Raw genomic sequence first — 18,219 nt, 5'->3', positions numbered from 1 at the left:
CAAAGATGAAACTGACTGTTTGTCTTGGTGCAAGTGAAGACATAGTATCAGGACATGGGAAGCTTTTACAATTGCCTGATTTTATGTTGGTCCTGAGAAGCTACTGGCATTAGTCACTTTAATATCTTCCTCATGCATTTCACTTTCAAACTTACTGATACTCATTGCACTGTCATCTTTTCATGATTAGATTTTTTCCTTTGCCTGTGTCCTCTCACTCCATTTGAAATATGTTAACCAATAAGTTGGTTATGCTCTTGAACTCGGTGGCCCTGGATACACTTGACTGTGAATTAATGGCCAGAGAGCAGCAAGAGTACAGAAAAAAGTCTCAGCTTTTTTCCAAGTATGTTTCTGGCAAAGTGTGTGATACAGGGCACTTGTAGTTCCATTTACTTTTCCTTACATCTTTTATTACATTCCAAAGTATCTTGTACAACAGCCACCATGGTTGCTTTGTTTCCAGGTGTTACCTTCTAGGTATTCCAACAAAATCAATTATGTAAGTAAGGAGATATGTTTTATTTGTTGGCTAGACCACGGTGGAAATTGCAATTCAGAACATCTTATTTTAGCAACTTTTTTTTTTGATTTATAAGCTTGGGGTGGAGGAGTTGGAGCTATTTACCAGTTAGCTGACAAAAGCTTAGAACTTTCTACTTGGCAACTGATTTGTTCGAAATAGAGAGAGATGATGGGCATGGTAATTATTTGTAGTGCATTAACTTAGTGCAACTTGACAGCCTTTTCCCTTTAACTCTATATTGAATCAAATAGTCCTTGGAATTTGATTATTCTGCAAAAGTCCAACTATTTAAAAAAGTCATAACTGGATTCACTTTGAAGTTTGTTTAAGCAGCAGGAAATATCTCAGATCCCCTTTATCTGACATCTTAATTTCTATCCACCTGCATTTTGTAAAATATGCAAGTAGAAGATCCAAGTCCTATGAAGGTATTTTCAGAGGAAACATCCATGATGAAAATGTGTTTGGTCCAAATGATCCTTACAATTTAGAATATTTCCATGTCTCCTAAAGCAAAGATTTGAGAAGAACAAAGCTCTCTCTCATGTGAGGAGCTTCTTTTAGATTTCTTTTAGTAATAATCAGAAATAGTCTCAAAATACAGTGTAGCTCTATTTAGGCATTTGTGGGTGGTGTGTAGAGAACACTGTCTTAAGAAAAAGAATATACAAAGCACTTTTATTCATACTCAGCATAGCAGTAACAGTTAAGCAGATTTGCTTCTAAAAAGGCCACATGGTAATTAATTCAGGAACTCTCACAATTTCCTAGATGACAGAGGTGGTTCTGACTTGCAGATGAACATAAGCAATTGGAAATTCCTCCATTATTGTTCCTAGGAGTCTTCTCTAAATATATTTATAAGTATAGAATCACTTTGTTTTGTCCTGCCATATGAAGCAATATTTCACTATCAAGGTTGACTTGCAGGATTTCTGAAGAGTGGTTAAAAAGCCCATAGCATTCTACACTGGTTGGTCCATTATATATTACTGTTACAAAATTAGAAAAACAGCCGCAGAGGTTTGTTTTCAATCAAGAAGGGGAAAAAAATAAAAGTAGCTGGAGACAAATCACTCTTGACTTGTTGAGGTCAGTACAAATCATGGATAGAGTTTAAGACCTATAATTTTTAAAGTCTATAGTGGCATCCAAAATAGAATTGACTATTCTTTTTTTTAATTATCATATTCTGCTTACTTGATCTGTACTATAGAATGCATAGAAAGCATAAGTCTAAATTCTTTTCAATGCATGTTCAAAATTAACATTATCCACTGGCAGAACAACATTTTACTATGGCAAATGATAATCAAAAAGTTAATAGGGTAAAAATTATTTTGTAATTTTCAGTTCATATTCTCAATTTGTAGATTATGTAATAAATTTGAGCATACTCTCATTATAGTCCTCTGTTATGATTCTAACTTTGTGTTTGGTAAGAGGTGTACCAGAAAGTTTCTATTTTATGTCTTGAGACTTTATTTCTAGCCATTCCTGAATGCAGAATTGAGCACTGACTCTTTCAGGCAAGTGCTCTAAGCACTAGTCTTTGTCATCATGCTCTTGTCCCTTTTCCCTATTGTAGTCAATTTTGAAATTCTTTTTCAATGGCAAAATTCAGAAGGAATACTGAAAAGTATTATGTTTCAGAAGAGCACTGGGATTAGAATATATGTCTCAGAGTACTTTGTTCAAAATTTGACCAAATTCTCTGAACACTGAACCATTTTATGAACATCAAGAATAACATGTCTTTCTGGTTTGAAAGCAATTATCCAAGTTAATTTTCCTGAAAGTGGATTCTAATATTTTTACTTTCAAGAAGAAGGCAGTGTCTTAGTTGAAGGAGAACAATTTCCTCTAGATCTGTGAAGAAGGGTAGGGGGGTAGATTGGGGGCAACAGTCTTTTCACAGAGAAGTGGAGTTTAAATCATAGAATCATAGAACAGTTTGCGTTGGGAGGGACTCAACACAGAGAGAACTTAGTCATGCACTAAAGATCATGCTGTCATATAGGCAACTGAACCCTTCCCTTGATTAAGTTAGGTGCATCTTAAAAAAAATGAACTTCATATACTGGCCACCAGGACCCTTAGAAATAACTGCAATTCTGTCAAATACCAATGGCCTAGGGGGAGCTTTCTTAGGTATTTAATGATCAGGGCAATTTATGTCAGCACAAAAGTTTCTAAACTGAAAACAAGGGATTGAATTATTGCAGTTACATCTACATTAGTCTGGTATCATAACATCAAAGTACCCTCTTAAGTTATTTTCCCCTCCTACTTTTCCCTGTCCTACCAAGCTTTGTTTGGCACTGCAGAGAGGCCTGGAGCCTGTGGACTGAATTCCTCTACAGGATCCAAAGACAGATCATTGATTCCAGGTGTGTTCTTGCCACACTCTAGCTGCTAATGCTCAGCTTGCTGGACCAGGATAGAGCTCATCTGAGCTAAATCACCTGAAATACAGGGTTCTCAGCAAGGACCTCTGCTCCTACTGCACTGTGATATTTGCTGAGGCAGATGCAGTCTTAGGGTGTCTATTCCTATAGGAATGACAGCATGAAAAAATAATGCTCAAGCTCCAGTGCACTGTCACGACCCACTCAGGCTTTGCACATGCTTTTGAGGAGCACAAAGCAAGTCTCAATAAGCAGATTGGTGCCTTCCTTATGCGTTGGTTTTGTCACATGCAGATCTGTATGGTAGCAGGTGGTTTTCTGAATATAGCTGAGACAGCAGGGCTCATGTCACACAGGAACAGGTACACCTGCTCCTGCTTCCTCTTTGGTGGTTGCTCTTGATCAGCCTGGCTTTGCACAGTTAAAAGCAATGTGGCAGAGATTAGCTATTTTAGCAGTCACTCATCTGCTCTCATCAAATCAGACTGGACTTGTAGAAGTAGAGCTGGTCACCAGCCAATTCAATTCCTCACTTCTACCTTCTCACCTGACACAAACTGAAGCTTTGCAGATAGCCTATTAACAGTGTTCTCAAGAAAGCTGGCTTAATTTCCTTTATACTTCCTATTTTTTGTTTAGTCTGGTTTGGTTGGGCAGGTTTTCTAGGGGGGAAAGGGGGTTCAGCTTTTTTTTACTTTTTTGGAGGAGAGGTGTGGATAAAATAAGTTGGTTGAAGAATATGAAGGAAAAGGTTAGGATAAAGACTTGCTTCAGGGATGAGATATGATATTGAAGCCATCTGACGCTGTCATACCTGAAAATGTGACAGCAAGAAGTTGTGACTGCAGTAGAAAGCTTTGCCCATTGTCCCATAGCAAAAGGCAAATACATAGCCAGTTCATCCCAAATCTTTCTAGTTGATAGATGTCATAGATGAAAACAACTTGGATGAGTGGTTGTCAATAAGCAGGCTGTTAGCAAAATTTGCTTAATTGGGTCAGGGTTGAGTATAATTAGAAGTAATGTGGTGTGAGATAGCAAAGTGAAATACCAGCAAAATATCTGGAGAGCATTTTGAATAGTGAAGTGTGTTGGACTGTGAAACATTCTCTCCTAGCGTTGAAATACATGCATATGTGTCCATCATTTATATTCTGTGCTGTTTTGCCTTTCTAATGTGATATGATAATCATGTATCTATGAAAATTATTGGGAAATCTTGGCAACCCTGATTTAACCCTAACAATATATATTTCAAGTGGGGCAAGTAGTGAGCCAAATATCATAGATTAGAAATAAGCAGATGGCAGCCCAGAAGGGCTCTGACGTTTGCTCAAATGTGGAGTAACAGGGTATCAAACTGTGGGATGATAACACCTGGTTGCCTGTTAGCACTTTGTGTCAAGGCAAAACTTTGATTGTCCCAAAAATGGAGCAGTGCCTGCAACGGCCTCATCTGTGCCAAATGATGGCTGCTAATGTATTATATCTTCATTTTTTCTTCAGATATTGATTTAATGGGAGACATTCTTGATTTTTCTATTAGTAGCAAAAACTGCATGGCAAACTCCACTCATGCAATGAGGCAAAGCTGCACAGACATCTCCCATCCATTGCCAGATGTTGCCAGCAGCCTTGAAGTCTCAGTTTTTGCTGACCCTCTGACACCACGGGAAGAAGAGACATGCTCCTTTCAGTCTCTCTGCCCCTGTGCATTGCTTTTCTATAGACTGCACAGCTAGGGAGCAGTTTGACAGCAACACCCCTGGTGCTGCAGCTGCCTTAAAGCAGATGGTGTGCATTCTCCTTCCCCAGCAGACATTTAAATTCAGTGTGCTCCTGGGCTCCTCCTAGTGCGTAACCTGGCCGATGATAGCTGCCCTAGAGGCAGCAGGTTCCCTGCCTGTCATGACTTTCACCTGACCCAGATCATATCTGTAGCATCAATGTATCATCTTGTGGCCCTACAGATTATATTCAGGCAACTGAATTATACTCACCATGTGGGATTTGCATCAATGCCCTTACAGGGTATTCATGCAGGTGTCCATAAGTGTGCTGGGTAAGAAAACAATCTGTGGCCTGTTGGAGCTGACTGGTGTGTCAATCCCTAAGGCGAGTCATATCACTTGGCAAGTGCTGCTACTTTTACTGACTAAAGCTGTGATAAAGTTGGCTAAAATGTATGTGTCTAGTGACATCTGATATGGCAGCCTTCTTGGATTCTACCTGTGGACAAGGAAAGGTATTTTCTATTTGGCCAGTTCCCAAGGATGTCTCAGACATGTAGGATATCTGAAAGGTCATTTTCTGTTTAGAAAACTAATCCCATCCTGGTTATCCACTGGCAACAGAGGGAGTTTGGGGACTTATCTCAAATGCCAATATCTACATTTAGACATTTAACGTAGGTGTCTTAACCCTGAACTGAATCCCACCCACAGTTTTATTCTCCTGAAAGAAGTAGTCTAAGGACATGAGACTGCCTAAAGCAAAAACTTGCCAAAAACTTGCCAGTAAATGATTGTGAAATATATACAGCACTTTGACATAGCTCTCATCCAAACAGTTGGTTGCTTTTCAGGAATAAATGAGAGTATACTTTTAGGGTCCACTGCCACTGGATGTAGTTCTCAATTCTTTGTTATTTACTATATTTCTATGGAAATATGGTAAATTCTGTTGCATGATCCACTGTCTATCTCTTTTCTAGCCAGGTCCCATAAGTTATTAAGCCACTGCTAAAAATGGTGGACATTTTTCTCTCTTATTGGTGTCTGTAAAATGCAGGATCCAGATCTCTTGTTCAGTCAAACTGAGTAATTATTTCTGAGAACAGGAGTTTTATTAACAGCTGGTATTTCTACCTTGAGGTTGACCTTATGTTTTAAGACAATTAGATTGATTAAGTTCTCACTGACATTCCACTGTGCAATGAGCTTTGGAACTACTCTGTGAAGGCAATGTCTAAATTATACTACCCTTGAATTAGTCCCATTTGTCTTACTATTTAAGCAAATGAGTGTGATTAGTCTAGAAACAGTTCTACCTCTGGAAAACAAATAGCTTGTTTTGCCATGAGAATTGTTACTGTGAACAATATTAAAACCCCAGTCAGCTTCTCCTTGCACAACCAGTGGTAAGTGAGCACTCAAGCACATTATGTACCAATGGCAATTTAATTTTCCCCCTTGTTCCAAAGAGTGAGTGTAGAGAACTGAGGGATCCATGTTTCAGTAGCATTCTATCCCTGATATCTGACAGTCTGAAGATTTTGCTGCTGTAAGAAAAAAATCACTTTGAATATTTTGATTCTTAATCATTCCTAAAAGGATGCTTCTCTCTATTCACAAAAATTAATTTTAAATGGAATTATTTTCAATTGTTTGTCTGATTTTTCTTCTCGGAGCACCAGTAAAATAGTACCAACTCTTTTTATGATGGATGGTATTATGTTAACAGTTCCTGATTATTTGTTAAGGGTTATTGCATGTCTGAAGCTATAACTCCCAATGGAAAGAATGCCATAATTTTAGATTTCCTTGAATAGAAACTGCTGGTGTTTGTAGTACCCAGAACATCAGGGCACTAACCCACTTCAGCAGCGAGCAATGTCCAGCAGAGCTGGCTGTGGGTGGCCTGGCAGGGGTTCTGAGCCCTGGGGGGCAGCACGGCCCACAGGGACCAGTGGAGGTCCCTGCTGAGGACACCACTTCCATGGCAGGGAAGCAATGGCTGGAGGGGATGTTGCTCTAAGAATGTGTGTTAGGCTGTTCTTTCAGAAAAGATGTTACTGTCAGGCCAGAATAACCTGTTGCTTAGTATAATTAATGCATCTCCTGTGCATGGAATTTCTAACAGAGTCATCATTAGATTTCCAGCATTGTTTTTTATTCTGTGCATCTGCTAGAGTATCAACTACGAGTAATTTTAGACTGAAAATTAGTATTTTAAACAGCGTATTTTGCAATGATACTGTAGTAGATGCATAGAGCCAATAAAATAATTTCTTTCAAACCAGAACATCAACATTGGTTACTAGAAGTACACGGCCTTGTTACTAGCAGCTGGTTTTTAGCTTTGGTTATGGGGTTATGTTCAGCTTTGTATATACTCTCATCTTTGGAAGAAAAAACAGAATTGCAAATGGAAGTTCCATCACTAGCAGCTGAGTTTGAAAGAAATCCCTACACTCAGTGTGTAACTGCAGTGTCAGCATGCTGGGGATCGCAGAGAGTGTAGGATACACCTGCACAGTGAGGAATAATGTTAACAGCTTCCACGTATCTATTTGAAGCTCAACTTCTTTGTGTAGCTCAGGGTCAGTTTCATCTCACAGAAAACCAGTTTCAAGGAAAAGTAGGTATTACTTCCCTACTGAATTGTACATATATACTTCCTTAGTGAATTGTACATATATACCCCTAGAATATCTGTGATCTTCTTTAATATCTCAATATATTCAATGAGATTTCTATTGGCCAGGAATGGTTTGAGATATTGTTATAGCACAGCATCTGAAAGGAAACATGTGCCACAACTCATGTGCACTCCCTGATGTGCCAGTATTTGTATTCTTACTTAGAAGGGTATTAGAGTAAGAAATAAATTTCCTGCAAAGGGAAATCTTTCCAAAATAAATTTGACTCATAATCTGCATTATTTCAGTAATAAATGGCATTATTGCTGTATCTGGCTTACAATAGTGACAGGCACCTGCATATCAGGAGATAATCCTGATATTTTTAATCAGGGTAGGGTCTGTCTTCCTTTGTACATTTGTATTCATTTGGTTTTGACCAAATGCAATGTGTTATTTTCAGGTCAGGGTTTTTTTTATATTTAGAACAAAATTTTCAAATAGAAAGTTCATGATGTTCACAGGGAATATCTGACATTCTTTACTATAAGGGGTCATGGAGTCAAAGACTTATTGACTACTAACAAACTGAGGCAGAGACCTGTGTGATACATCTAAGTAGACAAAACTGACTAAAGCTCAAGCTCTGGGGAGGAAGATGATTACTGGAAGAAGAGAAGTTCTTATATATATGCATCATTGCAGAATTAGGTACATGCATTATCAGCTTTCTTTTGCTTTGCCCTTGAGACCAGTTATTCCACTATTGCAGGAAGCAGAATACAAAAGGTTATTGTAATCTAGCTAAAAGTGCAAATTACATGAACATTTACAGAATATTTTTAAAAAGGCTTTTTTTTTCCTTTTACCAGATTTTTTTTTTACTGAAAACAGCTGAAGAAGAAAAGAACATGGGTTATCAGCAGATTAAAGATTGATCATTATGATGTAGTCTTGAACAAGGTGATTGTAGGTCTGGAACTTAATCAGGTAAAATATCCAAGCATGAGATAGAGAATTATTGAAATCATACAAGGCAGGAAGGTTTATATTGGAGTAACAAGTACACCTTGGTCACTCAGAAAAAGTGGTGTGGCAAAGGAGTAGTGCAAACACAGAAGGAGTCTGAAGGTTCAGTTCAGCTGACCGCTTGGCGACACCTATTTCTAGTTAAATGCCTGAGGGTACCAGGGGTTTGGAGAGTGACATAAGAGCTACAGGGGACCTGTGCCTTTTCAGGAGAGCAACTGGGGACTGATAGGGCATCCTGGGGTGTTTCAGGCGGCACCAATGTGCAAGGAATAGGCTGGAGTTGTAAAGGAGACATATTTGTGCAGCCTGGCCAATTGAAGTCTAAAGAGGGATAGCTTTTTCTCCAACTATGCTGGAAGAAAGATAATCCTGTCAGCAGTCCTTAACAGCTGAACATTATTTAGGACTGACACAATTGTCATGCTGGAGAAATGAGTCTCTGTCCACCACCACTCACAGAAGCAGTGGGTCAAGCAGGGGGATCCCAGCTACTTCTGACAGGGAGGCTGATTTTTACAGAGTCAGATTTTTGGTGGAAGTTGCCTGTGTGAGAGGCTAGATTTGGTGGCTCAGAAAGCCTTTTCCAGTTCAGGTTTTTCAGGACTAGGAAGCCATGCTGATTTTCCCTCAACCTGTCTTATGTCAGAGTTCAGATGAGGTATTTATAGTAATCCTTAAGTTTGTGAATCTCTCATAACATCTGAGCTTCTTGACAGTTAAAATATTGTTTCAAAGGGTTTCTGATAATCAGCTGTGATTTTCCTGAAATGTTAATGTTGCTTGCTGTTTTCTTCAGCTTTTATTTGGTTGTCTTGACAAGGAGCTATTCCTACAATGAGAATCCAAGTCAGGCTAGCTTGTGTTTAGATGAGTTTGTACCCTCCGGCTTAAGATGAAGAAAGCATAACACAGGTGCTTCAAAATGAAGTTGTTTACTCACTGTTTTCAGACATAAATCTGGATGATTACTTTTTAAAGTAGATGAGTAAAAACCTTGTCTAAAAGAGTACAGAATTAATCTTCTGCAAGTTGGAAGTATTGGCAAGATTCATTTTTCATGGTGAAAGTTTTCTGTATCAATTATTTCCTATTTTCTTATCAGTCAAATGTATTTTTTTCTGTGAATAAGATGCTGAAATAATATATGCTTGGGAGAGGATTCATTTTTGAGGAGAAGAGACATTATATAATACTTCAGAAAACAGTTCATAAGGAAGTGTTGAGGAGATAGATTTGTTGTTCAGATTTTCAGGTGATCTATTTTTAAAGTTTTTGTGTTGTAATGCAGTGATGTACCTTCTTTTGACATTCTCCCACACAAGAATATACAAACTTCCTGAAGGGTGCTCGAAGTATTTGAGCTATTACTAATCTCATGTAATTGCTGCTGGGTCACAGATCGACAGAGCACTGTAATAGACACGTTTTTGTCAGCCAGGGAATCCACATGACAGCTTTCTGGTGCCATCACTCCCTAGCAATGAGAATTCTCATATTGTTACTATTTTTATTTTTCACTCCTGTTGCAATTTAGGAGGAGACTTTTAATCCTGAATTGTTGTTTGGGCATATTTATAAATGACAATTTGGACATGCAGGCAAATTTCTGGAAAGAACTGTTACTCTGGATTTTAGAAGCCTTACATAATATCTTGTCAAGTTATTCATTAGGGCATGTTCTGTGCTATACATTTAAAGGTCCTGAGTGACATGAATCTGTCATTTTATGACTTCTGGCAAATAGGGCTTGTCACTTTGAAGTCTTTATTGCTACAAGGGCAGGAAGGGGTTAGTCATCATATAAGTGTACAACTTCTTTAGGAAAAAAAAAAACAACATTATTTTTGTCAGGCTTTGGTCCAGATAGTAAATAGGTTTCACTGTTAGACAAGTTAACCAACCAAATTATACATTTGACTGATTTCAATTAAATTCTTTCATTGGGGTTTATTACCAATAGGTGATGATCTTATAGACTTGTATAACTACATTTTGTGTTATCTAACTAACTAAATTGTGGAACATTCTTTGCAATTGAGTTTAAATTATTTGCTTTGATGTCAGCTTGATTTCAGTTTAATTGAACATTATAATTCTTTTTACTTGATTTTTTGGATTATTATGGTAGGTGAGCTTAGGTAATAAATTTTCCTCATTTTATTTTCATGAAGTCTTTTTGTAAACTTATTAAAATGCACCAACTCAAGTGTCTCTAAGCAGTGTGAGGGCAGAACCACTAAGGATGTGGGTGGAAAAAGGCCAATAAATTCCAAAACTTGAACAGTTTTCCCTAACTAGTCTTTATTTATTGGCAGCTTTTGGGTTTTTTTTAAGTTCAGTCTCTTTCAAGACTCCCCACAAAATACACATACCACTCTGAGGGCAGCAGCCAGTACTAAAATGCTCATGTGATGATATATGTATGAACACAAATCTCTTCACAGCTGGCTCTCTATTGGCCCTAAATACTTGAAAAGTGTTTTAACCTATCCTCAGGCTGGCTTAGCTTGTACATCTGAAAACGGACCCACAGAGGAGTGTTTTTATTAGCAAGTCTTTACTAAAAGTATTTGGGCAGTCTGCCCAAACTCTCCCTTTTCTGGCCAAAGTGCATGCTGCCTAGTACTTCATCATAGGAAGCATGGGAAGACATGTGGTTCTGTGTGAAAACATACCCTGAAACTTAGAAAAGTCACTGCTACTTGCAGTATAATTCCCACAAATAATGCTCCTTTCCTGTATTTCCCAACCTAATCTGCATCCTCTCTCCTTTTCTCCTCAAGTGAACTTGCTCAGTCAGACCCTTTCTGCCCAACCCTTTTCTCAGCAGATTGTGTACAGGTTTTGTCTCCCATCCTCTTCTCATTTGGAGAAAGACTACCCACCCTTTCCATGAGCAGGGATAGTCGACTCTCCATGTCCCCTGAGAAATGTTGCCATGCTGTGTGGCTGCTGCAGGATCACATCCACAGAGCATTAGGTCAGTGCTACTGTTGCAAATGCTGGAAGGCGGCCTTCTGTGTAGCCAGATGACACTGAAGTACTTTTATCTTGAAAACTATTTTGGAGAGTTCCTTGAATTTACCCAGGAGAATAACACCAGCCAAGGAGACAGGAAGGTCGACTCAACTGCATGTTGCAGTCACTCATTAAGATCATTATCTGTGTTATTGCCTTCCCTGTCCTTCCCACCCTAAACTGACTGCCTACTGCATGTAGGCTGGAATCGCATCATTTATGCTCCATCATTTCAAAGAACAAGTTCATGTCAGTCAGTGGAAAGCAGTCTTTCTCTCCTTTGCTCTGGTAGCAAGTTTAAACACATCACTATTTCCCTCTGGGCAAGAACAAATAGTTCAAGCTTCAAGGTCATTCCCACGGATTCCTGAGGACATTTGCATACTGCTACCCATCAGCAAGAGGTAACCATGCATCTTGTATTTTTATGAAGAGTGCCTTTTTCTCATTTAAATAAACTGGGAAGAGGAACTAATTTAATATTGTCATCTAATGATACTTCTGTGACCTAATGATGCTCTTTTTTTTTTCTCATTGGCAACCTATCAAATTTTTGCCCATAAGGTAAATGAAATTAAGCTCAGTTTTAGGTGCATTTGAAGAACTGAGTTTTTGAGTATCTCTTTTTTTAAAAATATGCAGATTTGCAATATTGTATGCTTGACCCCAAATCATCCTACCCCTTTAAGATCTGGTAATAATTTCTAATGTCTGTCAATGGTCTTTTATTTATATTTTGATATTTCTCAAACTCCAGTCTGATAGTAGTCTTGTAGACTTTAAAGGTCACTGTTATAAGAATCTGTCATTCTCAACTAAGATTTGGTGTAACTAAAGGTAGAAGGTAGAAGTTTCCTATTTGTAAACTTACAGACCATCTTTATGCTATATATGAAGCACCATGCTTTAAACCCCCCCCAAACCCCCCCTATAAAATTGCATCCTGTCTTTTACAAAAAAAAAATAAAAGTAATCTGTGTCACCTCATCAAAGATTTACGCATTCAGCATCTCAGACTCAGACTTTCCTCGGTCTTGATCTCTTAAGATGCTGATATAAAATGCTGGTGGTGTTTAATCCACCATATAACCATTGTACCTTGGATGCTCAAAGTTGTTCTTTGTAGCTGATGTCTTGCCTTCCTGACTGTGAATCCAGAACACCTGTAAGCAAATGACATGGCAGCCTGCTTCCTGTCATCCACTACAGCTGTATACTAGGTCAAGTTCTTTGCTTTACTGAAACTTTGATTATAGGGCATTTTAAACCAGAGCAAAACCAAGAGGTTTAGCTCGTTTCCAAATTAACAACCTTATAGGGAACGTACACCATACTGAGTTATTCAGTTGACATCCTGCATGTGTGAATCAGTGTTAAATTTTAAATTTTAAATTGCTACTTTTGCTATTGTTAGCTTTCAAATCTGAAACTGACTGTAGTTCTAACAATGAAAAATTACTTTCAGGTGAGGACCCCACATACTGTATTGCCAGCTATAGCAGTTGTAAAATAAACAGTGCTAGAAGGCAGGCATCATCAGTGAAACTCCATCACCTGCAGCTGAAGTTGTTTGAGCAGTCCCTGGAATCAACCCAATTCCTGGCTCAATACAATTACATCTTCCTAGACACTTTCCAGGCATAGTGTAGGAGTTAGCATGAACCCCAAATTATTCCCAGAAGACAGTTCTCATTCAGCTGTCCTGTTTTGGGATGAAGTATGTTCAACACTATGGACACAACCTATCCAGTTAACCCCAGTGCTAGAGCATGTTCAAGTTACTGTCTAGGCATTTGGTTATAAGGCAGTATCTGGACTAATGCTGGATTCAGAAATCAAAGGCTTATCTGCATTTCTTTTGTTCTTGTTGAAATGAAACAGTTTGTTCTGGTGACTGACAGCGAAGGAACTTTGTTTCATTTGGGCTGGGATTTATCAGAGCTAGTCTTATTTTCCAAAATTCTCTTTGAACATCATTTTTACTGTGTATCATATAGCGTTCTGTGTCAGATTAAAGCTGGTATGTCACAGATCTATTTTAGAAAGAAAAATTTCATACTTTCATGAACCTTGAAAATGTCAGAAACTTTCCTTTGCCATGAAAAATGCATATAAAATAGTGTCAGAAGATCACAGGGAAATCAGCACATTATTCACTTGTCATAAATGTTCTGGTTCTGAGCAGGGTGATGCCATAGTTACTTGTGAAGTTTCACTTTTTTTTTTTTTTTTTTTTATGCAAATAGACTGCAAAACAAACTCATGAGCAAAATCAGAAGTATACTTTTGATAATAGAGAAGAAACTATATAGGATAATGCTATATCTATCTATCTATCTATCTATCTATCTATCTATACTATGATGCTATAGTAAGTCTAACAGTGGTCAGTGTTGGAAATAAAGTGTATTTAGAACCTTTGTATTAGTGAGGATTTCAGATTTTGCACATGTGGATACTAAGAAGCATATCCGTATCCCTCCCGCTGCCCATCTGCTGAAGAAGATGTGTCCTCACTGGGGTCTCTCTGTGTTTCTGGAAGGTTTGCAGTACGTCTGTGAGCAGTGACAAGTGGCTTGTCACCAAGGCCCTTGGTGCCTGCTGGTGGCTCACTCCAGTTTTCCTCTCGCGCCTGGCTATGACTGTTTTGGGGTAGGGGGCCATCAAGCAAGGGAAATGCAAGTCAGGGTCCCCTGGAAAATAGGAAGGATATGATCATATATGTAGAGGAAGCAAATATGGTTGAATACATGCCAAGGAAATCTGATTACAGTTTTTCTTGAGCTTTGATGGGGAAATATCTGTATCCCTGTGATTATAATATGCATGTATCTGTACATATACACAATGATACAGCAGCAGAAAAAAAGAATCCAATTATTTATTTAGGATTATCAAAATTGATAACATCAGCTTTTCTTAAGACATATGCAATTATTAAATAATGATAGTGTGGAAATGGTAAAGGTTTGCAAAGAAGATGGAATGTTACCGTTCCTCCCTGAAAAACAACATATGAAAGAAACAGTCCCATATAATTTGAAATAGTGGTCTCTAGCAGGTGCAAACAACACTGCCTGTTAAGAAAAAAATGTTTTCTCATAAGAATCACTTTTCTGTGAAAGTATTATGATTTCCTTTTTTTAATCTATTTCTGCTATTCAGGTGCTGCTGATATTTCCATGGCATGACAGGAAGCACCATATAAAGTTATTTTGTCTTCATTTCTTCTCTGAAGTATTTTTATTATATGTCAAGTATATGGACTCTGTAGAAATTATAATTACGCTTTTCATAAGTTCATACCATAATTTGTTTCTTTCATTCTTCTCACACTGGCCCTGTGTATTTGACCTCTTTTTTCTTTAGACTTCTTCCTGCAGAGACATTCAAAGCAATTGGAGACTTCTGTACTGCTGCTGGCTTGTTTTAGGTCTTACAGCTCCATGTAAATGTCATATGCATGACATATTTACATGTGATAGCACAGTAACAGTTGTTACACAATAATATCTACCTGTAGATAAAATAAACAGGGTTTTTTTGTAAGCACCCATGGAACCATTATCTTTGATGTTTATATCACCTTCCAAGACTGTACTGTACCATCAATCAGCCTCTAGTTTCTAATTGCATGTTAAGAGTATTTATTTATGGGTAATTATTTTCAGGAATTGGTGCAGGCAACAGAGAGATTAGTGGGGGACAGCGAAAAGGTAAACAAAAAAGGTTCCAACAAGTATTTTCCTTATGGCTTACAGTGAAGCAACAAAATATCTTCATCAGACTTAAAATAAAAACAAAGGAACAAGAAACCCCCAAATCATTCTCATAAAATCATGATAGATCCCATCTGTAGGTGACTGTACTCTTCTTCTGCAATAAACATCTCTGATGCCCAGTTTCATTGATACAAGTTAATGCATGGTTTTCCTCACAATAAATGTGGAGACAATGATCTTTTTATTCATGTGCTTTCAAGAGAGAGAAGCCTTTAGTATTAACCCTCTAGTTGCAGTCCCTCAGTTTTCTTCAGGGGTCTTGGGAAGCTCTGTAAATAGTAAAAAACTGAATAATGTGTGTACATTGTTGTGGGTTAACTTGACATCTGCCTGACAGATATGAAATAGAACCTGTGTTAAAACCTAAGTCTTTGTCAGGTGGCAGCTGGAGTCAGGCAGGATGCCCTTCCACATCCAGCACCCAATCTGCTTGAGTTTGGGAGCATGGGTATGAAACTCAAAGTGTCTGTGGCTGTCCATGGAATACAGCAGTCTACCTTTCTTGCAGATACCTCCTTGTGAACCATATTTGTGTTTCTTAATTTGGATCTGAACACAAAAATTTTCACTTCCTTGAATTGAACTTGCAGTTTTGAAACAAAAGAAAGAAAAGGAAAGTGATAAAATACAGTGCATTAACAGTGTGGTATCTGTTCCAGGGGTACAAAATTGTGCAATGGATATGAACTTTATTTTACTTAGAGTGAGATTAACAGAACATAATCCACAGACTGGGCAACCTCTAGTAGCCCAGACTGTAGACTGATAAAATCCTGTAGGGAGAACTGGGAAACATCTTGCAAAGGATGACGATTCCTCAGCTCCTGTATATGGATGTGGAAGGGAGTTCTTTCTCATATGTCTTCTTTACCTTGCCCATGTCAAGCCGTGTTGATCTGCTCTGGAAAACAAAGAAAACAACTCAGTAGCAGCCTTTGTACATATCTCTCACTGCACTGCTTAAGAAAAGGGGGAGCAGATTAATTACTATGTTCCTCACTATGTTAAGTGTCTTTTTTGATGAATGAGAACCTCACAATAATAAAAATATGTATGATAGCTTGCTGTACAATCTCAACAGAGATTTTGTTTTAATGACTGAAGAAAGTGGAGGAAAAGACAGTGGGTTAATGCAGCTTGCATTATCAGCTAAGAAAATGACAAGAAGCTGTAGTTCTTTCTTTAATAAGGTGTTCAATCTCCAATTGAACAGCAGAGGGAAATATTTTTTGTGGACCTTGTTTTTTGAGGTGAATTTCTTTCTCTTCCCTCTTTCCCCTTTTCCCTTTTCTTTTTCCTTGTTTTTTTTTTTTTCCCCAGGTGGAAGATAGAACCAAGAGAAAATAATTTTGTTAGAAGGAATATTTTTTGCATAGTCCTCTAATACAGTATACAGAATAAAAGCACAGACATGATATGCTTTACTATAAGTAAGACTTTAGCATTGTTTTATATCTGCTATATTTCCATATTAATTCTAGTTTAGAACTGAGTAGTTCAGAATTAAGACTGTGACTATTACCTACCAGTCCTTGGAACTTTATCTCCTATGGATTTGTTTTTCCTTTTAGGTTCTGAGTTTTGATTTATAAGTTAGTAAGCTCTGGTTGGAAAAACATTTTATGTGAATGTTTTTGTAATAGCATATGAGATTGAATCAAAATCTTAGTAGGGAAGCTCACCACTGAACTGTGCAGTCTGTGCCTGCCACAGATAAGTCAGGGTATTTGAGCAGCACTAGAAAGATGTAAAAGCTGTATTTAGTTGTCCACACACAATCATCAAGCAACACATAGGATGTCAGAGAAGATCTCTCGATTGGAATTACCTTTTACCCAGTTGGAGTTGATTTCAGCACAGTTTTTGAATTGCCTTTCCTTGTGGCCCATAAATTCTACATTCTTTATGTCCATTATCAGTGATCCATTCTTCTCCCCAGGCTTTGTTAACCTCCCCCCTAGGTCTGAGACAGCACTTGGACAATAGCACCACCTTTAACTTATCTCAAGTCCCTGCAGGAGTGGTTTATCTTACAGCCCAGGTTCAAGTTATCCACAGAGGCATATTTGAGGGGTAGAGAGAGGCTTTGGTGATCATTGGTGGTGGCAGATACCATCTTTCCCATAACTTGGGGTGATCTTTGTTTGACCAGTGATATGTGTATGAGCAGTTGCTTCTCTACATAGTTTGCTGCAGTGGGAATTTTTTGTCCGGATGCACCTAGCAGGATGTGCTAACCAGATCTCTCCTCTGTCAGACCTGGGGCGGTTGTCATCCTGTTGCTCCCTTCTGTGCTTTCCCATGGCAAAGTCTTTCTGTGGACTTTACAGTGTTTGAGACAGGCAACTGTGTTCTTTAAGTCCTTGCAGAACTGAATGAAGAAATTTAGGATGAAGTGGAGCAACACTTCTGGTGGTAAACTATGTTGTATCATATAATTTGTTGTTTGCCACAGATTTTAAAAAAGCATATAAGCAAATGGTATTCTGACAGATATGCTTTTACTTGGTAAGTTACAAATAAGCAGTGTTTTGGCTTCCACTTTTGCTTACATGTTCTTTTGATAAAAAATGTTTCAACACCACTTTCTAGTATGAGTTCTAAATATTTACATATTGCAAATATTAATTTGGTGCACCATACCCCCAAGCTCAGTTACTGATTTTATCTTTATTTTCATGTTGCAGAGACAAAGTATTAGAATGGCATAAAATATGGCCCAGTTCTACTACAAAAGAAGCATCAATGCTCCCTACAGAGATCGTATCCCTCTTCGCATTGTACGGGCAGAATCCGAACTGTCTCATTCAGAGAAAGCCTATCTGAATGCCGTGGAGAAAGGAGATTATGCCAGTGTAAAGAAAGCTTTGGAGGAGGCAGAAATTTATTTCAAGATCAATATTAACTGCATTGATCCCCTGGGAAGAACTGCACTCCTTATTGCAATTGAAAACGAGAACCTTGAGCTCATTGAGCTGCTCTTAAGTTTTAACGTGTATGTGGGAGATGCTCTCTTGCATGCCATACGGAAGGAGGTGGTTGGGGCCGTGGAGCTGCTGTTAAATCACAAGAAGCCCAGTGGAGAGAAGCAGG

At 38.2% G+C, this 18,219-nt stretch overlaps 1 protein-coding gene across 1 annotated transcript in view; it reads left to right on the top strand.

Annotated features, from left to right (window-relative positions):
* Window positions 1–18,219, top strand: part of TRPC4 (transient receptor potential cation channel subfamily C member 4) — a 131,227-nt gene that overhangs the window by 31,434 nt on the left and 81,574 nt on the right. Inside the window, exon 2 of the mRNA XM_053934709.1 lies at window positions 17,814–18,218. Coding sequence (XP_053790684.1) covers window positions 17,841–18,218 — 378 coding nt within the window. The 5' untranslated portion in view covers window positions 17,814–17,840. The remainder of the gene's footprint in view (window positions 1–17,813; window position 18,219) is intronic.

The sequence above is a fragment of the Vidua chalybeata genome, chromosome 2 (genome assembly GCF_026979565.1).
Source record: "Vidua chalybeata isolate OUT-0048 chromosome 2, bVidCha1 merged haplotype, whole genome shotgun sequence".
NCBI classification, from domain to species: Eukaryota; Metazoa; Chordata; class Aves; order Passeriformes; family Viduidae; genus Vidua; species Vidua chalybeata.
The sequence above is the reverse complement of the archived record's forward strand: the minus strand, read 5'-3'. Positions and strand labels throughout refer to the sequence as shown.